Here is a 25,485-nt window from a genome sequence, read left to right as displayed (position 1 = left end):
TATTTCGTTTTTGTTTTCCTTGCTGCTGGGGTTATATTCCTAAATACGTATTTGTGGTAGATGTGCTGTAGTGTGTCCACTATATTTTCTTTCAAGCACTCTGTGGTTTTGGTTGTTTTGTCCAAATCTTTAATCTAATTTGAGTGTATTTTTTATGTATGGTGTTAAATATGGATCTTCCTTTATTCTTTTTTTAACATGTTGTTATCCATGTTTCCCAGTAGCACTTATTAAAAATATTTGCATACCATACACCTGATAAGGGGCTAATTTCCAAAATTTACAAAGTACTTACACAATCCAACAAAACAAAGTAACAAAAGATCCAATTAAAAAATGGGCAAACAATCTCTCTCAATGAATGGATTGAGAAACTATGGAGCGTATATTCAATAGAATATTACCAGCTGTAAAGAAAGATGAAGTGACAGCATTTGGTACAACATGAATACACCTTGATGTGATTAGGTTGAGTGAAATCGCCCAAAAAGTAAGATTTCAAATGGTTTTACTCTTCTGCGAAATACAAATTCTAAAAAAAAAAAAAAAATTACACACAAACAATAAAAGAAATTTGATCTCAGCAAAAAAGATAACAGTTACCAGAGGGAATAAGAGAAAAAAGGGTGGGGATGAGGGGCACTGACACAGATTGGCTGCAAGCAAAGATGGTTTGATGGAGGCAATTATAAAATAAAGAGACGAGTTTTGTTCAAAAAAATGAGATTAGAAAGTAATGATTTCTGCCATTTAGATACAGAATACTAATTTCTCCAGTAATGGAAAATCAGCTACAGATTTCAGAGATCTACTCATGAGTTTTAATTCACAGGAAATTTTCTATCATTTCTGACATCTTAAGCCAGGTAAGCCCGTCTACAAGTGAGTTACCTAACCTTTCTTTAAAGTTTCCTTTTCCAGGGCCTCCCTGGTGCGCAGGCAGTTGAGCGCAGTGCTGTGAAGTTGTCTGCAGCTTCTACAATGCCGGTAAGATCCCTGCCGGCCGTGGAGATACCCACATGGCGCGGCAGACCTCCCCTGTCTTGCTCGCTGCTCCCCTCAGCAGTGTACTTCAGTCAGTCTACCTGTTCTGTTCCCCGCTCTGTCTCTGGTGAATCCTCTCACCCTCCCGCATATCTGGCCTGTACTCCGGTTCTTGTATAAAGGAATCTTAAAAAAAAAAAAAAAGGTTCTTTTTTCACTAGTTGCCAAACTCACAGATAAAAAAGATATAATGTCTGATATTATGCTCCTCCTCCCTTAGCTTATGCCCCAGTAATGATTTCTTTAAACTCTATAATCAAGTTAATAGTTTACAGCTTCTGACTTGGCCAAAGCAATACCAATAACAGAAATACATATAAACAATTTACTATGTATGACTTAAAACCAGCAGAATTATAATTTTAAATACAAATCCCATTGACTCCATTATAAATACTATTGATTCATAAGTACAAAATTCTCACACATGTTCTATCTTCAGTCTATTCCTCATATATTTAAAATTCTAGGTATAAGTTTACAAACTATGAATGAATATTGTTACTCAAAAGTAGCCAGTAGTGATTTGACCAAGATGTAGGATGAGTCTGATTATTAAAAGAAATTAAAAAATACAAAAAAATAGAAATACATATAAAAAAATCTGTGGAAAAGTATTTAATTGTAATATAGACCATTATCAAGATGCTACTTCTAATCTATTCAAAATGAAAGGAAGGGAATAACAACATTGCTTAAATTGTTAATAAAATTGTACTTTTTATATTAGAAGTTATAAATCTGTAGCAGGACTTTATCAAAACTTTCATCTGACCTCAGACAACATATGGACTGTTCAATCAAAAGTTACATGTCAGCAAGAGAACAAAAATGAGGTAAAATTTTCACGAGATTTAATCTTTGATCTTTAAATAGCATAATATTTGCTATCATATCCATGAGGGGTACTGGGGAGTAATTATCAAGGTTTAATCAAGAATAAGAACCCCTGGATTCTAATGTCTGCTTTATGACTTTGGGTTTAGTTTCACATGTCAGATAAGATTATGTTTTCTTTCATTCTGTAACTTTAATTTTTTAGACATTTACAAATGGCCATGAGGAATGAAATACCACAGAATAAAAAGATGTATTTATTTTACTCTTAAGTAAGCTCCAATTATTTAGGGCACCAAAAAAGTATATAATAAGACTTAAGAGATTTTTATATCTTTTACGTCTTCGGTGTATGTATGCTGTGCGTGTTATGGTGCACATATATATAAACATTTTATTATCAACATAGCAAATGTCAAGTAAGAGTAATACAGTATTTTTAATAATTTACATGTGCATTATTTTAAATGTGAGAAAGGGTTCAAATGAAGTCACTGAATATTTGAATTTACAAACATTTAACAAAAAATTTTCAGGGCCTCCCCTGGTGGCGCAGCAGTTGAGCGCTGGGCTGCGAAGCTGCCCACAGCCTCTGCAGCGCCAGTTCGATCATCAGCCACCAGCTAGGGTCACACATGGCGTGCAGACCTCTCCTGCCGCACCCGCTGCTTCCCTCAGCAGTGTACTTGGTCAGTCTGCCGGTTCTGCTCCCCGCTCTGGTGAATTCTCTCACCCTTCCACGCTTCTGACTGTACCCAGTGCTTGCATAAATAAATAAATAAATCCTTAAAAAAATTTTTTTTTCACAACTTTATATTTTTTGTGTGGTTTAAAACGGTCAAAATCAAAAGCGGGTAGAGGGACAATGGTGTAATGGAGAGAGAGCGAACGTAACATGTAAATTCACACTGATGTATACCTGAAATTCATCTAATGTTATTTCAATAAAAATAAATAAATAAGATAGTATAAGTCGGGATATTGTTAAATGTTTGCTGCCATCTAGTGGCTAATTTTACCCTCTGAAATTTTTGCATTAGTTGTTCGTATTTCAGTTCTAGGACTACTGGCAATCTTGTGGCTAGTTAATGTAATATTGTGTTTGAAAGAAAATATCCACCATTGATACTTCAGTTCTATGGTTATAAATTTGGAAAAGAATGCATTAGCCATCCAATCTGATGTCATGATAAATGCAGGGGTAATTAATTTCTAAATAGGCCATCCTATTTTATATATGGATCCATTTTATGTAATACCTGAAACTTATGAAAAAAACTTCTTTATGAGTTTTGTAAGTTTTATAACAAAAGCTTGTCTTCAACATTTTTATAGTCTGAATTCTGTTGAATGCACTAGCATTTTATTTCCCTCTAAAACCTTTTTTGTGGTACAAAACACTTAGGGAGAAGATTCTAACTAAGTATTTCCTTCGTAAACCACAATAATTTTAACAGAAAGTCTTTTTAAGTTCAGACTTAACAATGATAAAATAAACATTTTATTCCTACAAGAATGTCCAAAGTAGTCTCAATAATAAAGGACTACTGTACTAAAAAAGGTCATCTATCAAAACATTTATCTGTTACATACAGATGAAGGTATCAGATTATCTCTTTAGGGGTGCAGAGCTCATCTATGATCTAATAATAATATAAACTATCTGATTTCATCAACTTCAACAATTTGTGATAATTTATCTGCTAGGGAAAGCAATTTACAACTCACCTATAGCTTTCAATAAGATAAAAGAACAGAATACAATACCTGTTATTTTACAAATAGGTCAAAAAGCACCAATGAAAAATCACAGAATGCACTGCAAGTCCCAAAAGCCTCACTGATTCAGAGCCAGAGGAGCTAGAAGGTTATGAGGGCCTATCTGTAAGCGAGGGACTCAAAGAAATGTTTCATGTGTCTAGACTTTAAAAAATAAAGCTTTCCAAAGAAACTTATTAAACAAGTTTTCCTCTATACACACAAAAATTATAAATCTTACATCAATAATTAACAAATCATACTAGAAATGCACAGGTTTAGTCTGAAAGCATTGCCACGAAGTTTAAAATTTCATTATAATAGCAGTTTAAGAACTTACAGCATCTGCTTTACAAATGGTGTTGGCTACATGTCGACATAGCATTTTTAGCCAGTTTTCTTTTGGAAGTTCTTCTGATGTCATCTGGAAACTGAGCAGCACATTTGCCTGCTCTGTTGGTGGCCTCACAAGCAAGGCAAAAGCATTATGACAATCTAGGGTTACAGAAAAATCATCAAGTATTACTCATTGGAAAATGATAGATTTATGCAAGTTTAGTTCCCACAGAGCAACAAAATTCTAATGAAATTATCTCTTCTCCACTCTTCCTGTTCCCTTTATTTTCAATTAGGCAAAGAACATCACCATACAAAGCTGAAACATTGGAAAGATTTATAATAGTAAGTATACCACACGAATTTAATGAAATTCAGTAAAAATGATTTCCATGGCATTGAATGTTTTCTATAATGAAGTGTTTTTTTAAGTAGAGTGTATTATTTTTTTACAATTCCAGAACTTAAATTTTAACTTAAAATGTCATTATCATAATAATTCAATAACTCAAATCAAGTTCAAAGAAATAAAATGTTAAAATATTAAAGTTGGTACAAGATGTCTTGTGACCGAGATGTTAAAACAGAATCTATTTTAATCAAGTTTCCATAATCAATCTCAAAACCTGGAGATGATTTAAATACACTATATAACCCTTAATAAATCCAGAACTTGATGAGTAAAGATAGCAGTCTAAGTTGCAATTCAAGTTTTCTTTAATTTTTCCTAACAAATTAAAAGTCTTTCATCATTAAAGAATGGGCTCAGTAATCAAACAAGATTACATTATAAAACATAAGTCTAATACCAAAATATGGCCATACACACCCATTACTAGGCACATATTCAACAGATGATACTGTGGTGGGTAGAACAAACTTGGCAATTTCAGGGCTTCAGAGAGCACTGGCACATTTGAGGGTCAAAGTTTTCCTTTATATACCTTTAACCCTGTCAAGTCTACATAGTAATTTTAGGTATATTTTAGTCATGCACATCTACTGCTGGCCCTATCCTAGTTGTTCAACCATTGGTAACAGGTAAGGTATACAATGTGGAACACAGGTAATATATTTCTTTTAAATGCTAAAGGAATAAAAATCAGCTATATTGTGGGAGGTCAGGCTAGGCTACTATTTTGACTGGTATACATTTAAACTCTTTGAAACTTCTTAAAGGATAAAAATATCCTACAGCATTTTCATTTGAAAAATTGAAAAATCAAGCCAGTTCCTAGACAAGGAATAAAAGTATAAGAACAATGACTTTACCAGAACTAACCAAAACTAAAGTAAAGACAATCTACCAGTTAAAAACAAAAACAAACAAAAAAACATAAGGGAGTAAATCAAATCTATAATAAACTAAAACAATTTTTATTTAGCCAACAGTTCATTCAATGGGCATACCTTCTGTCTCCCTTATGTCCAGCACCTTCTTAATTTGAGAAAGAGGCATTAGGTGAATATGTTTAAGAGAAGCCGGAGGTCGGGTATGGCCATGAGGACTCCTAAAAGTACCAATAACCTTGTGTCGTTTTCTTGCTATCTGATTATAGAGAGGAAAAAAAGTCAGTTAGTAATATGAATATGAATAATGACAAAATACTTAAGAAATGGCACTAGTCGCATAAATCTCTAAGAGGTCACATGCAGCTCATTTGACCGTTAGCCATTCCAGAATTACTGTGATAAAAAGCAAAGTTAGTATGTGACAAATTTTTACATGTAATCAAAATTGCTCCTATTTATATGTGTAGAACTCAAGTCAGGAAATGAGCCAAGGGATAGAGTCTATGCAAAAGGTCCTAGAGGTGTGAACGTGCTAAGTAATGGGATCAAAGGACAGAGAAATCTTGAATTCAGGAAAGGAAAGTTGCTTTGGAATCTGTCTTGTATTCAAGATAACATATCTTGTATTCAAGATAACAGATATCAGTTCAAGAGCAGAACTCACAATTATCTCAGCTCTTGGGTAAGGAAGGCACTGAGGATTAAGGAGTGACTCACAGAAATAATTCTGGCTCTCATATTTAAAGATTATTAAGAATGAGGAAGATTAAAGAACTAAATAACAGATTAAACAAATAGTGCAAATTATAAACTCTAGGTGCTGTCAGCATATAACTATATCTAAACTGGGAACTCATGCAAAAGACAATAGGTAAATTAACAATGGAAAAGAAAGGAACAAAACAGCACTTTTACAATTCATGATATACTTGAGTTCTGTGAATTTTAATCTTTTAAATATATTGTTTTCATTTCCATGAAAGCCTAGGATACCACTTTAGTCTTTTCAAAAGAACATCTTTTTTGTGTTTATAATTATCAACTGAAAGACATTAACACAAAATGAATTAGATTAAGTTACTTAATGAATTGATATTGATTGGTTACATCATGAATATGACAAAGTATGGCTGGAAAATGTACTACCTGGTGTTGGCTAATGAGAAAAGATCAGAGGGCAATTAGTATCATATTCACACTGAAGCAGAAATATGACACAGACCTATGCGAACGATCAAATATGAAGCGTTCATTTACATTAGTATAATGAAACTAAGCAAGAGCTCTTTGTTAAATGTTTCTACTGTAATACCTGAAATATACTTTAAAATTAATTTCCTATGCAATATAAATGAATTAAAGTTCATTTTAAAAAGGAAACTGGTGTTAATATTGATAACATAAATGCTAATACATCAAGGTAAAACACAGAGAAGATATAAAAAGAAAAATATATCCTTAAATCCTTAGTTTAATTTCAGTAAAAAAATCACTTATCAAATTTAAGAGAAGTCACTATAAATATTACCTATCTTAAAATGTTTCTTTTACTATATTCCTCATTCCAAATATTTTTTTTTTAAATACAAACAAGTTACAGTAAGAGTTTAGGATTATTAATCTGGAGGTACAAAGCTATTTTTAGAAATAGAGCCACTTCAATTAATGTGATTCTGAGACTAGGGAAAGCCAAGAGAGTACAACAAAAGGTGACCAAACTCAGGACAGCAAAGGAGAGTCCAGGGTATCACATAATAGATTTGGAAGCTACAAGGAATGACCAGTGGCAGAAATTAAAGTGGAGGTAAGTCAGTAAGTCAGTTACAGAAGACTTCACAGAATTTGAAGGGGGAATAAGATCAAAACCATAAAGTAAGCCACAACTCTCATCAGAATTAAGAAGATAAAAACCAGAACAGATTAGCAAGGAAGTACAGAAAACCCCCAATCTATCAGATGGAGCTGTCTTAGGGATTTCAAGAGGAAAAAAAACCTAAAAGAAAAAAAAAAGCAAACAAATAAGTACTGAATAACCAAGTACAGTAAAACCCCATGATAATGCAAATTCAGATAAAATGACTGAGAACTGACTCCACCTTGCCTCTGTTTTCAAAGACAGAGAAGGCTAAAGTTGTTATGGAGAGACAAGTAGTTCAAAATTATATGCCTCATAACTTTTTATGGCTTTCTCAGTTCAGGGTATGATCAACTGATATAGTATTTTCACTTTTGTGTTTTGTGATATTAATGATTAAATAAAAATATCACTTTTCATTAATCTCATAAAAACAAACCTCTGCATTTAATGCAAGTAATTCTGGTATTTTATTACACCTACTATTGTAAATGGCTTGTTCTCTAAGAATCCTTTGTATCTTAATAATATACATGGTAAAAGAGAACAGAACTTCAAGAAAAGTAGAAAAGGATGAAAGAAAAAGGTAACACATCGAATCACTTTAAAGAAACCAACAAAAAGCTATGGAATATCAAGTGAGTCTTCTGGCTAATGTCTGTCTTAGCAAAATGAACACCTCTCTCTCCTGAGATGAAGGAAAATATATTCCTTTACACCCCCAATTAGACTGTTTACAGTTGCTTAAAGATACATTATTAAAAGATTTATAAAAGAGTTGAAAAAGCACAAAATGTCAGTTGTCCACAGGGACAAGATGGGGAAAATTTTTTAACTTAGATGAGAATTTCAGAATTAGAATCTCTGCACCCCATCTAAATACTAACTCACTCACTCTAAAATCAAGTGACTTAAGTTAGAATCAGAGGCTTTTAAGTCATAATATTAAATAATCAAAGTTATCTTCATTAAAACATTGACTTTTCCTTCCTAGAAAAATCTACTTAAATTTCAAAAAGAAATCTTCACAATTATTTTGTGAATCTTAATAAATATAGACAGAAGCTCCCTAAGATTCTTAAGCTAAGCAGTGATTTGCATGGAAATAAATTTTCATTTCTACTTGGATTTAAGGACATGGAAATTTATCATACTTTTTAATATTAAGCTTTCTTAAAACTTATTAACAGTATTAAACCCTAGCAATTGGTGTTCATGAAAAACATGCAATTATCTGAGTTCATTTTACTCTGATCTTGTATATTATACTTCAAAGTTTGGTTTTAAATATTCAAGAAATCACACAAATCAGCAATGTTAATTATATTAAGTACAACTTTACCTCTAGGCAGTCATTGAAGAGAAAGAGAGTTACTTGTTCTCCTCTGTCACAGGGGTGCTCACCTAGAGAAATTGTTTCAACTCTTTGTACCAAACTTCGATGAGAAGACAAAAGATTAGCCTGTGTAGATTGAAAATATTAATAACAAAAGATTACTTTTGTTATTATAATTTTTAAAAAGTTATAATCTAAGAGAAAATGATATAAAGAGTCTATTCATATTAAAACTGTAGAATCTAAATAACAACAAAGAAAAAATAAATTTACAATCATCAAAACTGTATACTTACCGGGCATCCATCAACTTCATAAACAACATCAAAAATTTGTTTTTGTGCTTCTGTTTTTCTTTTATCCTCATTAATATGCCTGAAAATCAATCAGGTTATTTTTAAAACATCACAGAATATGAAAACTAAATCGCTTGTCACAAAAGTCCTTCCATGTGAATCTGTTACTTTTGATAATTGAATCAGTTAAAATATTCTCTAAAAGTATCCCAGTACATTAAAAATATCTATAGAATGTTTCATTAAAGTATGTTTTATTACATTTGTTATACCCTTTCTAAAATAAACATGTACAAACCAGGTTGAGAGAAATTCTAAGTCAATTGAGGTTTTATGCAAGTTGTTCCCAAGTCCTATGTTTAATCATTTCATTGAAACAAAAACTAAGTCTAATGCACACAGACAAAATGGAGTAAGAAGGAAATATCCTTCTGCTTGAAAAAAAAAAAAACATCAAAATATAAAGAAACAATGTAACCTAAGTATCATTTAGGGACATTTATAATTATAAATGCATATAACAAGAAAAAGATCTCAACACAATAACCTAGCCTTCTATTTTAAGACACAAAATAACTAAATGTAAAATAAATAGAAGGAAATCATAAAGATTAGATTGGAAATTAATGAGGATATAAAAATAATGGAGGAAAAGTGACAATGCCAAAAGGTGGTTCCCTGAAAAGATCAATAAAGCTGACAAACTTTAGGTAGGCTGACAAAGAGAGGAAGAAAGCTAAAATTGATAGGGCCTAGGGAGGAAAGGAAAGGCACCACACCTAGTATAGAAATCTGCACTTACATAGTATAGGTTGCATATACACATTATATGACTAATAATCTGTTTTGTTTTGTTTTTTTAAATATCATTTTTCCAGTACTATTCTTTTTTTTTGTTTTTTTAAGATTTAATTTATTTATACATGCACTGGGTACAGTCAGAAGCGCGGGAGGGTGAGAGAATTCACCAGAGCCAGAGCGGGGAGCAGAGCCGGCAGAAGGACCGAAGTACACTGCTGAGGGGAGCAGCGGGCGGCAGCAGAGGTCTGGGCGCCATGTGGGACTCTGCTTCGGTGGCCGGGGGAGCAGCCGGGGATTGAACCAGTGCTGCAGAGGCTGCGGGCAGCTTCGCAACCCAGCGCTCAACGGCTGCGCCACCGGGGAGGACCAATAATAATTTTTTTTTTTTTAAAAACTACTTGTTGAACTAAGATTCCTGCCCCATGATGCCTGAATGAGTGCTGGATATTGAAGCCATCAGATGTACCAGGGTCAAGATAAACGGGAAGATGTAATAAGTTCTGGGGGCTGAATGTGAATACCAGAAACATCAATTGTGACCGGGATGTTCTGATGGACTGCTTGTTTATGTCTTTAAGTCATTATAAAAAGCCAGCTCAAGATGAGATGCCGCAACAGTCTCTGTCTTTGTCTTTCTCTTCCCACTGTCTTCTCAGATCAATGACCATGGCAGAATGATTTCTTCAGGGTGATAGGTCTACCATTCTCAGATCACTGGCCAGCCATCTAAATAAATGTGCTTCTTATAGATTCAATTCCTGTCTCTACTCACTAGCTTTTTATTGTGACAGAGAGCACCAGAACCCAAGCCTATTCCATCAACAAAACTACTAAAATTAGGATTAAAAGATAGGAAATCACTACAGGCCTTAGAGAAGCAAGGTGGATTATAAGACAACTATTTATCAACTTAGGAAATAGCTTAAATGAATACACAAATTCTGATAAAGAAACCAACCACAGACATTCAAGAAGATAATCTGAATACATCTATAACAATAAACTTAATTAGTAATTTTAAAATTTCTTACAACAAAAAACCCAAGACCAAATGGATTCACTGATGAATTCTGCCAAATAACTGAAGAATTAATACCAATTCTTCAGTCTCCCCCAAAAGTAAAGAGGAACTACAGCCCAACATGAAACAAGTAAGAAAACTATAGATTGCTATCCTTTATGAATATAAACACAAAAATCTGAATTCAGCAACATATAATAAGGATTATATACCATGACCTCATAAGATTTTATCTAAGAATACAAGCTGGCATTGAAATGCAAAGATCAATTAATGAAATATAACATATAAATAGAATAAAGGAAAAGAGCCACAAGACTACCTCAACAGACTAAGTAAGCATTTAACAAAATCCAATACCCTTTCATGATAAATATACTCAACAAAGAAAAAAATGAGAACTTCCTCAACCTAATAAAGGGAAACTACAAAAATCCTACAGTTGCCATCACCCTTAATAGTGAAAGAATGAATATTTTCCTCTCAGAATCAGTAAGAAGTCAAGGTATCTGTTGTTACATTTCTATTTAACACAGTACTAGAGTCTAGCCAGGACAATTAGATTAAGAATTTGAAACAACACTGATAAGTTGGACTTCATAAAAACCTACAGCTCCTGCTATTTGAAACCGTTAAAGAAAAGCAAGTCACAGACTACAAGAAAATATTTGCGAGTCACATAGTCACATACTGGTGAAAATCTTTTCAATCAGAATATACAAAGAATTATCAATGGACTACTACTTATTGATCAAAAAAGATAAACTCATGCCATTTGCTATAGCATGGATGGAGCTGGAAGAGATTGTTCTAAGTGAAGGAAGTCAGAAGGAGAAAGATACAGAGGGATTCACTTATATGTGGAATACAAGAAACCAAACAAAGGCTCAAAGACAAACTTTAAGATGGCTCTTGCAGCAGACCATAGATTTGAGGCATTCAGGAAGGAGGGAGAGAGAGGAGAACATGGGTGGAGAAGAGCACAATGGACTATGGTGGAATACAATGGGTGCTTTAGAAGTGGGGAAACTATGATGACCACACTGAGGGAAGAAACCCTATATTGTGGGAAAATAAAAATAAAAAAGGAATGTAAAATAAAAAAATAAATAAACTTGGAGTTGTCAGAAAAAAAAATTAAAAAAATGACAAAAACTTTGAAGAGGTATATTGCTAAAGAAAATATGGATGGCAAATAAGCACAGGAGGAAAATGCTCACCATCCTTTGTTACTGGGGAAAATGTAAGTCAAAACAATGAGATGCCACTACACATCTATTAGTCACAAATTAAAATAACTGACCATATTAAGAGTTGATAAGGACATGGACTATATTCACTTTTGGTGGTAATGTAAAATAGTATAACCACTTTGGAAATAGCTTGGCAATTTTTTTACAAAGTCATACTTATGCCTACAATGAGACCCTAATCATTAGTATTCCTAGGAATTCATCCAACAGAAATGAAAACATACGCTATGAGTGCAGCTTTATTTGTAAGCAGTTTCTCTTTGCAAAACTGGAAACATTCAAAATGTATAGCAACATATGAAGGGTAAATAAATGGTGGTATAACCAAACAAATGAAAACAATGGGAATGAACTATTGGCATTAGAAACAAGGACAAATCACAAAATAATTGTGCTGAGTAAAAACTCCTAGACAAAAGAGAAAATTCTGAGTCCATTTAGATAAAATGCTACAATTTGCAAGTTATAGTACTATAAAGAAGAGCATTTATTGCCCTGAGATAGGTGAGACAGGGAGAGGTAGGAAAAAAAGATTACCAAAAGGCAAAAGTGAACTTTTGAAGGGGAAAGAAATGTTCTTTATCTTGAGTGGTGATGGTTTTATAGGAGTGTGTGTATGTAAAAATTAAACTATTTTAAATGTGTAAACACATGCACACGCAAACATGCACAGTGAGGCTCTTACTACATTGTCTGCGACAAATTAATGTTGATAAGCTAAGTATGTGTAACTAAAGTAGCGCTCCGATTTTAGGTTTCTTGGTTTGCTTAAATAGCAAGGACTAGTTAATTGGTGGTTTCTCATTATCTCCTTTACCTGACAGACTACGGTTGCTTCAATTAACCATAATAAGCATTTAACCTCTAAGCTAAAAGTTCAAGAATCTCAATTGAGAACTGGTGAAATTCTGTAAGGTTTATAAATTAGCACCCAATTCAACATTAAAATAGTAGCTCCTATCATGCAACATTTATTGAGAATCTATGAGCAAGGATTATTAGCAAGATACGAAAATTCTCAGAAAGTTTAGATCTTGGGGGGTGGGGAGTGAAAGACATAATAATACCAATTATTTTACCAATTTAGCTCATTAACCCTATAACACCTAGCTATACACTATTGTAAGTCAAATGACTAACCTATTCCCTACTTAAGATTACTATATAAATTTTGCTTACCAAAATGTTAACACATAAATAAAAAACATCAACTCCATAGTGGTATTCTACACACTAAACAGGTAAATAGGACAAGTACATCCTCTCTGCTTTTCTCTTTTGTGAAAATATGTTAACACTGACTGCTTCATAGTTTGTTGAAAGGATCAAAGTAAATAAGGTGTCACGGTATGTTAAAATATAAAGTGTTGAGGAAAACTATTGTCCTGGTCCCAAAATAACAAATCAAAATGAAGGTTGGATGATAAACATTCAAGATACGTTCAAAAAACAAAATATCCAACTTTCCAGAAGCCAACAGAAGCTGGTATTTACTACTTAAGCATTTAGTTTAGTGCTGGACCTTCTCTCACTAGAGTTAGTCAAGTTTCTAAAAGATTGTCTGCTTTTCTACAAGTACTTTGAAAAACTTGATTTCATATAAAATAAGCACCTATAGAATTTCAGAAATCACCTAATTAAATCTATTGAACGTTAATACGTGAAGTCCTAAGACTTAAAGTGACCGCCAAAGCCCAAACCAACCAATAGTGAGTTTTCACTTCTGTTCATAATAGTTAAAGAGATCATTTCTGACCAGAACTATGTTTTAGATGGCTAGTAGGTAGCCTAAATTTAATAATCAAACTTCCCATATTAGTTTCATGGAGTTTATAAATTTAATACATCTCCAACTAATCTCTTAAGTTTAATTTCATAAAATTCAAGGTAAGAAATAAAAAGTAGGACCTCCTTGGTGGTGCAAGGGGCTAAGCTGCAGCACTATGAAGCTATCCGCAGCCACTGCAGGACGAGTTCAATCCCCAGCCAGGGAGCTACCCACATGGCACAGCAGACCCCTCCTGCTTCACCCACTGCTCCCCTCAGCAGTGTATTTCAGTCAATTAGCCTGTTCTGTTACCCACTCTGTCTCTGGTGAATCCTCTCACCCCTTGCACCTCTGGCCTGTACCTTAGTTCTTGTATGCATAAATAAATAAATAAAAATTTTTTTTTGAAAAAAAAGTAAAAAAATACTATAAAGCTTTTCATTTTACCGTGGCCAAAATCCCAAGTTATATTTGAATTGCTTACATGAACAGGGGGTTAGGGGTGGAAGTTCTGAATATTTATTAGTGCATCTATAATATATTCAGATTTTTTAAATCATTTTAGTCTCTATGCATCATAGTTTAATATTTGCAGCTATTTTTGATTAATGTTTTCTTAAAATACTTCTCTTATTTTAATAGCTACACTATTAGAAAAATAATTTCAGTATTATCTTACAAAAATTTGCTACTGATATTTTTCTTTCCATTTATGGCTATCAATTCCATTCTAAATCTTAGAATAGTAAATATTGAAATAATTCACTTACGTCATGACCTCCTTTAGTGATTCAATAGCTTTTTCTAAAGTACATTTGTCAGGATTTTCTTCAGCTGTATGCTTCTTAAGATCTGTAATGATAAAACGTTCTTTCCATGATTACAAGAAATTCAGTAGTTTTCCATCTAAGACTTAAAAATAAAACAAAAGCAGAAAATGCTGTCCATTTTGACAGATACAGGCTGATTAATTTTCAAAGATAGTATCTAACATTTAAGCAAATTTTATTCATTGTTCCCTTAGTAATTCTGTCCTAACACATTTGTTAATGTTTCCACATCATTTATGACTAAATTTTCAGAATATATATGTAATTTCAGAACATGAAACATATATATACTATGTGTAATATATATTTTATATATATATATATAAAATACACAGGTTTTCTTACATGACTGTTCTAATTTTCTTCCAGTAAAGTGTGGAAACTTACAGACTCCTCACATTCTATATATGTTGAATGAAAATACATGATCCTCAAACAGCTGAAAAATCAGGTATGTCATATTTTATATTGAAGCCCGTGGCTCCAACACAGAGAGCATTCAGTGCTCTTAAGAGCAGATTTTGTTTAGTGTAGGTACAACTTCATGAGATGCTTATACTCTGACTCTTCTTCTCCAGGTTCTTTTATAATGTTCTCTATGCCATAGTCCACCTAATGGCTCTCTAGTACCATGTCCACCTAATCTTTTCAAAGGCTAGAACAAACACTTATACATGGTATTCATTTTAATCATGGCAACATTTTTTAATGGAATTCTACCAGTACTTAATGGAACGATAAAGAAGATAATAAGGGAGAAAAACCCACTCTACTCTGTAAAGTTGAAAGATTTCTTTGTTTAGATGACTGGATCAAGAAGATGTGGTATAGGGTCTCCCTGGTGGCACAGGGGTTAAAGTCTCAGTGCTATCAAGCTATCGCCACTGCGGCATGAGTTCGATCCCCAGAGGTCTGCTGCACCAACTAACCCACATGGTGCAGCAGACTTCTCCTGTCTTACCCACTGCTCCCCTCAGCAGCATATTTCCATAGAGCCACCTGTTCTGCTCCCACTCTGTCTCTGGTGAATCCTCTCCCCGCTCCATATCTCTTACCTACACCCTAGTTTTTGTATGCATAAATAAAATAAATTAAAAAAAGAAAAGATGTGGCATAGGGGGCATCCCTGGTGTCACAAGGGGTTAAGTCTCAGCACTATGAAGCTATCCAAAGCCACTGCAGCACAAGTTCAATCCCTGGCCAGAGAGCTAACCCACATGGTGAAGCAGACCTTTCCTGTCTCACCTGCTGCTGCCTCTCAAGAGTGTATTTCAAACAATCCACCTATTCTGTTTCCCAATGTCTCTGGTTAATTCTCTCACCATCGCCCCCCACCCCATACCTCTGGCCTGTAGCCCAGGTCTCATATGCATAAATAAATAAATCTTTTTTTTTTTAAAAAAGGTGTGGTATATATACACAGTGGAATACTACCCAGCAATCAAAAAAGATAAACTCATGTCATTTGCAGCAATATGGATGGAGCTAGAAGGGATTATGCCCAGTGAAATAAGTAATAAGGAAGAAGAAAAATATTGAATGGTTTCACTTACAGGAGGAATATAGGGAAACCGAACAAGGGGTCAGGAAAAAAAAAAAAAAAGACAAAACTATTAGCAAATTATAAATCTGAGACAAATAGCAGGTGAGGGAGACAAAAAGGGGTCAAAACAGGAGAGAAGAGCACAAGGAACTATGGTGTCAGTTCACAGGTGATATAATGGGTGGGAGTTTTATGGAGATTACACCTGAGGGGAGAAATCAAATGTCTATACAAAAATGAACAGCAATTTAAGAAAAAATAAGCTACAATGGTAAAAAAGAAATAAAGGTTTCTTTGTTTATATATTCTCTTTAAATCTGTAAAACAGCATAGCTTTTAAAGATGAGAAATCAATTTATAAGGTAATAATTCTAAAATCCATTAGATAACCTTAAGAATAATCACATTTTTAAGTTAGTACTGTAATTCATACATTAACCAAAATATTTTAAAGAAAACAACAGATCTCTAACAGTTACAAAATTAGCCTCCTTATTTGCTATATATACTACTGCAGTTAAAATTAAAGGTACAGGATCAAAATGCTTTATTACTACTACATTGTTCCTGTTTACATAATTTTTAATTTTCATACTTAATTTCAAAATATAAAAACTGACATTATCCTAAAAATATTCACTACTTTAGTCAGCTAAATGTAAGGCATACACATATTCTTTACTTCACTGCGAAGTTAATTAATAAAAATTAATACTCTGCTGTGAAACTTTCCTCCATTACCAAATCTGTAGTATAAGCTCTAAAATAAATGTTATGGTCACTGCAATAGTTTTCTGCACAACCTAAGGGGGTAAAGTAGCATAAGCCCAAGTATAAATAACTTTACTAAAATTCAGAAAAAGGACTAAATAACTTGAGACAATTGAATCACATTTCATGTTGTAATTCTGTGGGTGAATTCTGTATTTACACAGATGTAAACTGATTCTGAATTAGTGACACAGCACAAAATTTAGTAAGACTCAGTGCAGAGACATAAAGTATAATACTAGAAAATATAACTGATATCAGAACAAATAAAGCACTTTAGACTTTATAGCACCAGTGATTAAAATTATCCATAAAGATACTAAAATGTAAGATAAATTTTAATGTTGAAATCTGTGAAAATGAGAATTTCAACCTTTTTAGAACAAAACAACTCCACAAACACAGTCAAATGCCAGCAAACACATAAGATAAGTACCATTTAAAAGTAACACAACACTTGGTAACCTCTGTACTGGTCGAATGAGAAGTTCAACAAGGCTCTGTCGTCCACATTCTGGTTTAGCTTGGTTTATCTGAAAAGGATAAATTTATTCAATGATTAAAAAAAAAGGTTTTCTGCAAAGATCAGATACCCTACATTTATTAGATAACACCCCCACAAGAAGTGTTCAATAAGAACAAATACGATAAATGAGATGGTGGCTGTTTTCTGGCAAATTACTGTGGGTGAATAATCTTCCAAGGCCTGAAACGATCTACTAACTAGCCAAGAGTTAACATCTTAAACAGCGAGTTCCTCTACACACTCCATAAATATTTCATTTTAGGTTTCTCTTAAGTCTGATACCATGGGATAAAAAAAGCAAGACACTGTTGGGGGAGGGAGGAAATCATTAAAGTCAAACAATATTTCACTGTAAATTTTTGGTGTATAACTTAAAAAATAATAACATAATAATAACCATATACAACATTCTCATTCTCTCAGAAGTCTTTTGTACCCTGCTACTTAATATGTCATCAAATTTTCTGAAGTTAACCATCACTGACACCAAACAACTAAAATTAACAGATAACATTAAGGTGTTCCCACATGGATATATTTTTACTGACAGTATTTACTTAATTCTTTGTAATTTTAATTAACTTCTTCAAAAACTATTCATAAATTTCCAATTGAAAGAAAAATATATTACCTTCAGAAAAGCATGAAATCTTGGTTTCTGTTTTTCACATTTAATAATTGTTTCCTTGCTCATCTCAAAGAAGTTTACAAAGGGAGGATAGGTTTTTACCAAATCTTTTGACTAAGAATAAGAAAAAAGAAATAATTTGTTATGCATGCCACCTTCAGATAATGAAATTTTAAGGCTGAATAATCAGTAGGCATAACCTGAGACTAGATGCAAAGAAAAGTTTAAAATAAATTTCTGCTCAAGTTAAATGCAGAATTTTTTAAAATAAAATTCTCAATAAAGAGTTAACTGCTAAAGAGAATAACTAGTACACAGTCTAAACCTGAAAAGCAAAAAATTCAGAGAAAAATAAAAATGTATTAAAGTATTGATACAAGCATGGTAAAGTTCTAAAATCACTGAGTTCATAATATGGTAATTAGAAGAGTTGATTTATGAGCACACAAAAACATGTTATTATTAAAGGATCCAAACCACTATTTAAAAACCTATTATACTACCCAATAAAGTGAATCCAAAAAAAAAAAAAAAGGAAAATGTCTTTGCTAATTACTAATTAAGTAGACTCTGAGGTATCAAGAACATATGTTACAATAACTGATATATTTGGACTTCTAAGCCCACCAAAATAAAAAATCTAAGAGATGTATACAAGGAAATTGAAGGTCACTGAAAACAGAGTAAATGTCCCACAAACTAAGGCACTGACTGAAACTTACAAATCCTATTCACAGCACTTCTTCAAAATGAATTTACTTTATTTGATAAACTTAAGCTATATGATTCTTATCCTATTAAAGATATGGCAGTTCCTTAGAATTTCTGTACAGAGCAAACAGTCAACTGAGAGAAGAATTAAAAATTACAGAAAATTTCAAAAAAATCATCTCTGGCCATTTTTGAAGAGCAAATAACTGGGTATGTAAAATTAGTGTTCTTAATGACCTAGGGTTATAAAGAAAGGATTCAACTATATATAAAAAGCACATTTCATAAGACAAGAACATTGCCAATGTATTTTACAAATACAACTATGTCAAAGTTTTACACTCTCTCATTTAAAGAGATAATTTTCATTCCGCGCCAGTCCCTAATCAAATACTTGAATCCAAAAACTTAAAGAAAAAATACTTACATATTTAAGAAAGATGTCACCAATGCTTTTGCTCTCGTCCCAATTAACAATAAGGTCTTCAAGGTCATCCTGAAAGAATACAAATCAAAATACTTGTGAACTTGATGGTTCCCTGACTATCTTTTTATACTTTTCAAAACATTCATTTGAAAGTGGGATTTAAAGTGTCTTAATTTGATATGCAAAACAATAACACATTTTTTCTCCTCAATAAAGAATCAGATTTTTCACAATGGAAAAAACATTCAAAATATTAGGAAAATAAACATAATATATCAAGTTAATAACAAAGTCTAACTTCTCAATATGATGGGATAGTTCAACATCTTACTAACTATTAATATAAGGCTTATTTGGTATTATTAATTATAGAAACTAGTTTCAAAACAGCTGTTGAAGCATCTTATTTAACATCAGTCACTGGAAACTTATCACAGAGGTCAGCAAACTTTAAAGGAGCAGATGGTAAATATGTTAAGGTTTGTAGGCCATAGGGTTTCTGTCGTAAGTGTCTCTACAGAGTGGAAGTAGCAACAGACATTAACTATTAACTGTGGCTGTGTGCCAATAAAACTTTCTTTACTAATATCAGCAAAACTTTATCCAAATCCTAAAACTGGGTGGATTTGGTCCATTGATCATAGTTTGCTAATCCAGGTGAACAAAACTCTTCAATCACTATCTCAAAATTTATTTGTCACATGAAAAGAAGTTCAGCATCTCTTATCATTATGGAAATGCAAATCAAAAATCACAAAGAAGTATCACTTCACACCTGTTACAATCAAAAAAGACAAGAAACAACAAGTGTTAGGTGAGCATACAGAGAAAAGGGAACCTGGAACCCTTCTGTTGGTGGAACTGTAGACTGGTACAGCTATTATGGAAAATAGGATGAAAACCCCTCGAGACCATATGATCCAATTATCCTACTACTGGGTATTTGAGGAATATGAAAGCACTAATTAAAAAGAGATACACGCACTTCCATGTTAATAGCAACATTAGTCACAACAGCCAAGAATTGGAAATGACCTCAGAGTCTCTCTATAGATGAATAGATTAAGAAGATAAGACATATACACAATAAAATATTATGCAACTATAAAAAAAAAATGAAATTCTGCCATTTGCAACAACATGAATGGACCTGGAGAGCACTATGCAAAGTGAAATGAAAGACAAATGCCACATGATTTTACTCATGTGACAGATAAACTAACAACACAAATTAAAAACAAATGCCCAGACTATAAGAACAAAACAATAGTTTTCAGAAGGGAGAAGTGGGGTGGGTAAAATAAAAGCTGTTAATTGTATGGTGATGGATAGAAATTGAACTTTTGGCAAAAGAATAATGTAATATAAACAGACATCGATGTAAGTTGGTACACCATCTATATGTTATAAAACAAGTAGAAATCAATAAGTAGAGCCTCTTATTTCAGATGCTCTCAAAGTATCCACAGGTAAATTTAAAACCTCACCTCACTCAAAAATGAATTGAAAATGGGCTATAGCCCTAAGTATGAAAGCTGCAATGGTACGACTTTTAGAAGAAAACACAGGAGAAAATCTTCAAAACCTTGGACTAGGCAAAAATTTCTATGACATCAAAAGCACAGTAAATAAAAGGAAAAAAAGTATAAATGGGACCTCAACACAATTAAAAACATAATTTAAAGATACCATTAAAAAAATGAAAAGACAACAGTGGGGAAGAAAATACAAGCAAAACACATAACTGATCAAGCATTTGTATCTAGAATTTAAAGAGAACACTGACAACTCCATTAAGACAACAAGCAACCCAATCAAAAAATGGGCTACAGATCTAAGCACGCATTTCACTAAAGATATTATACAAATAGCTAGTAAGTATATGAAAGAAGTTAACATCACTAATCACTATGGAAATGCAAACCAAAATCACAATGAAATATGGCTTCATTTCACAAAATGGCTATTAAAAAGAAGGTATACTGACAAAAATGTGGAGAGAGCCTCATTGGTGATGCAGGCGGTTGAGCGCAGCGCTGTGAGGCTGTCCGCAGCCTCTGCAGTGCGGGTTCCATCCAGGCCAGCCAGAGACAGATACCCACATGGCATGGCAGACCGCTCCTGATTCGCCCACTGCTCCCCTCAGTGTATTTCAGTCAGTCTGCCTGCTCTGTTCCCCTCTCTGTCTCTGGTGAATCCTCTCACCCTCCCACACATCTGGCCTGTACCCTGGTTCTTGTATGCATGAATAAATCTTTTAAAAAAAAAAAAAAAAAGATTAAAAAACAACAATGTGGAGAAATGTGAACCTACATCCATAAACGAAATTCAAAAACATGCTAAGTGAATGAAGTCTCATATAAGACACCACATAGTACAATTTGAAATTCAAAAAAAAGGTAAATTCATAGAGACAGAAAATAGTCCAGTGATTGTCTCGAGTAGGACCAAGATGGAGATGAACTATAAATGGGCATAAAAAAATCATATTGGGGCCTCCCGGTGGCGCAGCAGTTGAGCGTTGGGTTGCAAAGCTGCCCACAGCCTTTGCAGCGCCGGTTCGATCCCCAGCTGCTCCCCGGCCACTGAAGCAGGGTCCCGCATGGAGCGCAGACCTCTCCTGCTGCCCGCTGCTCCCCTCAGCAGTGTCCTTCCATCCTTCTGCCTGCTCTGCTCCCCGCTCTAGCTCTGGTGAATTCTCTCGCCCTCCTGTGCTTCTGACTGTACCCAGCGCTTGTATAAATAAATAAATAAATGAATCTTTAAAAAAATCATATTGGGAGGGATGGAAATGTAATATAATAGATTTATAGTGATAGTTAAATCACTTGTTAAAAGTTATTAAAAGCAATGAATTATATATTTGAAATAAATTAATGTGTAAAGACATGTAAAATGTACCTCAATAACGTTTAAAAAATTGATGCATCTTTAAAAATACTTTATTTTTAAAATTTCAATACAGTTAATAATGATTGATAAATCCCACATAAACAAAGGTTCTTCAATAATTTTAAAGAGTGTAAGGTAATCCTGAGACCAAATAATTCAAGAACCACTGTCATATGCTAGCAAATTCAGAAAAGTTCCTAAGGGGGAAAAATTATTTCCAATAGCATAAAAAGGAACTCTAAGTAAAAGTATTATATCAGCCTAAAAGAAACAATATTTTACTATCTGAAATAATGATTAAATTAGTTAATACTTATTTTTAAAAAATATTTATTTATTTATGCATACAAGACCTGGGGTACAGACCAGAAGGGCAGGTGAAGAGCGTATTCACCAGAGACAGAGTGGGGAGCAGAACAGGTAGATTGACTGAAATACACTGCTTAGTGGAGCAGCAGGAGAGACAGGAGAGGTCTGCTACACCATGTGGGTTAGCTCCTTGGCTGGGGATTGAACTCATGCTGCAGTGGCTTTGGATAACTTCATAGTGCTGAGACTTAACCCCCTGAGTCAGGAGGGAAGCCCCTTAATTAGTTAATACTTACATAGCTATATAGCACTTAGAAGCATCCCTAAAAGGTAGTGTTCAATAACCTATTATTAGCTATATTTTACTATGTATTTAGAGTAGAGAGGATATTTGGAAAACTGTGATGGAATACAGAAAAAACTTTTGGCTCTAACACATAACCCTGTGGTAAGCTTTAAAGTGTAAACATACAGGATGGCTGTATATAATTATGTAAGAACAATGCTCACAGATGGCAAAACATTCTGTAGGTACTATAAAAAACAGTCTACTCTGTTTCTGGGTAACATTTAATTCCTAATATTTGCTGACCAAAGATTTCTGCCTTAATCAACTGCCTGCTTAGAACTAAGTAACAGAGGAAAAGGCTTACAATGATTTAAGTACTTTGCCCCAAATCACAGTCATGAACCAATATTCAAATTCAGATTTGACTCCAGATTCCATTTGATGTATACTACAATTCCTCAACAAAAATAGAGAATCAGACTGGCAGTGTAGTTCCCCAAGTTCACTGCACAACGGAACAAACTGTCAGATTCCCCAGTATATCTGTTCCTTAAACAAGAAGGTACCTTGAGATTCACACTAAATTAACAAAAGATAAACATAGTAATAAAAAGTACTCCCACCAATGCCTTCTTATTATTTTCATCTTAATTCCATATAAAAGTAGGCATTTGCACATCGAGAATCAGTGTTGACTAGTACTGAAAAGGAAAAATGTGCACACAGGAAAAGACAAATGTTACTAACTTCAAAAAGCATCATCTTGGGGCTTCCCTTGTGATACAAAGGGTTAAGCACAGCTCTGTGAAGCTATGCACAGCCTCTGCAACACAAGTTCGATCCAAAGCCAGCCAGGGAGCTACCCACATGGCACAGCAGACCTCTCCTGTCTTGTCCACTGCTCCCCTCCACAGTGGATTAGTGCATGCACCTGCTCTACTCCCCACACTGTCTCTAGTGAATCCTTTCTCACACACACCCCCCAAACTCTGGCCTACACCCCAGTACTTGTATGCATAAATAAACAAATCTTTAAAAAAAAAAAAAATTCTCATCTAACCTAAGTATCAGCACATCAGTTCTTGGAGGAAAGTCTAAAAGTGTCCACATAAAGTCTAGATGAGGAAATGCACTGAATCCCAGTGAAATACTCTCATATTTCAAAGTAACATGACCATCATTCAGCAAACATTAACAGCCAGAAACCTACAGGTAAAAAACAGTTCTAAACCTTCATAAAACTTCTGAACATTACTCAAATTTTGAATTTAGTTTATTATTAATATGAAAGGCATTATTTAATGTTCAGTGTCAGGCACTATGTTTAGTAATGTATATAAACATTTTTTTAAAAGTTTATAACCACCCATACTATTACTCCTATTTTAGGTAAGAAAGTTGAAGATAAAGCCACCTAACACCATACCAAAATTGTTTTATTCCATTGTCCATATCCTTAACCACTATATGATACTATAAATACTGACGTTGGTAGTTTTTAGAAATGCTGTAGAGGTGGGATATGAAAAAGTACAAATTTGATACATTTACAGATTACTTGTTTACAGCATGATCAAGAAGCAATAGTGTATCACTGACAGCTAAGACAAGGAAAGAACTTAAGTGTTCACTGATGGATAAAAAGAAGATGGTATAAAGTTATGTGCCACTAAATGAGAAGAGGATATTCTGAGAAATGCATTATTAGGAGAATTTATAGTTATGTGAATATCACAAAGTAAAACTGCACCAATTTAGATAGTTAGCCTATACATCCAGGCTACATATATGTACCACCAACATATGTATGGTGGGTGTCTAAAATGTTGTTATGCAGCACATACTTGCATAAAATGGAACATTATTCAGCGATTTAAAAAAGGAAATTATAACATCTGTGCCAACATCAGTGAATGCAGAGAGTGTTATGTGATATAAGTCAGACAGAGGAAAAACAAATATCACATGATCTAACTTAAATATGGGCTCTGACAAACAAATAAAAGATCAACTTCAAATATAGAGAACAGACTGTTAGTTGCCAAAGGAGGGCAGGGTCACAGTAGGAGAAAGAAATGAAAGTCAAAAGGTACAAACTACCAGTTATAAGATAATTAAGTCATAGAGGTATAATGTACAGCATTATGATCATAGTTAATTGTACTGTACAGTAGAAAAACATAGATGTTAAAAGTTCTCATCACAAGGAAAAAGAATTGTAACAAGGTGGTGATAAATGTTGACTAAATTTATAGTGATAATTATTTTGTAATATATACATATTTCAAACCATTATGCTCTATACTTAAAACTAATACAAAGTTGTATATCCTGCCAATATATTGACATATCAAAAGAAAAGAGAAGAAACAACATAACAATGGATTTAAGAAAACAGACCTTGAAGTTAGACAAACAAGGGTTAAAATCCTAGCTCTTGCATTTATTAGATGGCTGCATTTGGAAAAATTTTTGTTCCCTGGCCTCCCTGATGGCACAGGGTTTGTTAAAGTCTCAGCGCTATCAAGGTATCAAGCTATCACCAGTCACTGAGGCCTGAGTTCGATCCCCAGCCAGGAAACTAACCCACATGGCACAGCAGACCTCTCCTATCTTGTCCACTGCTCCCCACCACAGTGGATTTCAGTGCATCCACCTGCTCTGCTCCCCTCTCTCTCTCTGGTGAATCCTCTCACACACAACCTCCCACCCCCAACCTCTGGTCTACACCCCAGTTATTGTATGCATAAATAAATAAAAATACATCTTTAAAAAAAAATTTGTGGTCAGTTTAGCTGTTTCACATCTGTAAAATGTGGACAAAAATAACAACTCTTTGGTAGTGCTCAATATACATGTCAGGACTTGACAGATAACTAGCTACTTTTTTTTTTTTTAAGAATTATTTATTTATGCATACAAGAACTGGGGTACAGGCCAGAGGTGCAGGGGCAGGGGGTG

The 25,485-nt window shown here is 33.7% G+C and overlaps 1 protein-coding gene across 1 annotated transcript in view; it reads right to left on the bottom strand.

Moving 5' to 3' along the window:
- The window catches only part of ECT2 (epithelial cell transforming 2), a 61,578-nt gene that overhangs the window by 10,468 nt on the left and 25,625 nt on the right, over window positions 1–25,485 (bottom strand). The window contains 8 exon segments of the mRNA XM_037525114.1: window positions 3,980–4,134; window positions 5,386–5,524; window positions 8,466–8,585; window positions 8,756–8,834; window positions 14,369–14,450; window positions 17,179–17,275; window positions 17,900–18,010; window positions 19,035–19,103. Coding sequence (XP_037381011.1) covers window positions 3,980–4,134; window positions 5,386–5,524; window positions 8,466–8,585; window positions 8,756–8,834; window positions 14,369–14,450; window positions 17,179–17,275; window positions 17,900–18,010; window positions 19,035–19,103 — 852 coding nt within the window.

The sequence above is a fragment of the Talpa occidentalis genome, unplaced genomic scaffold (assembly GCF_014898055.3).
Source record: "Talpa occidentalis isolate TD23 unplaced genomic scaffold, MPIMG_talOcc4v2.1 talOcc4.4, whole genome shotgun sequence".
Lineage (NCBI taxonomy): Eukaryota > Metazoa > Chordata > Mammalia > Eulipotyphla > Talpidae > Talpa > Talpa occidentalis.
This window is presented reverse-complemented; position numbering and strand designations above follow the sequence as displayed.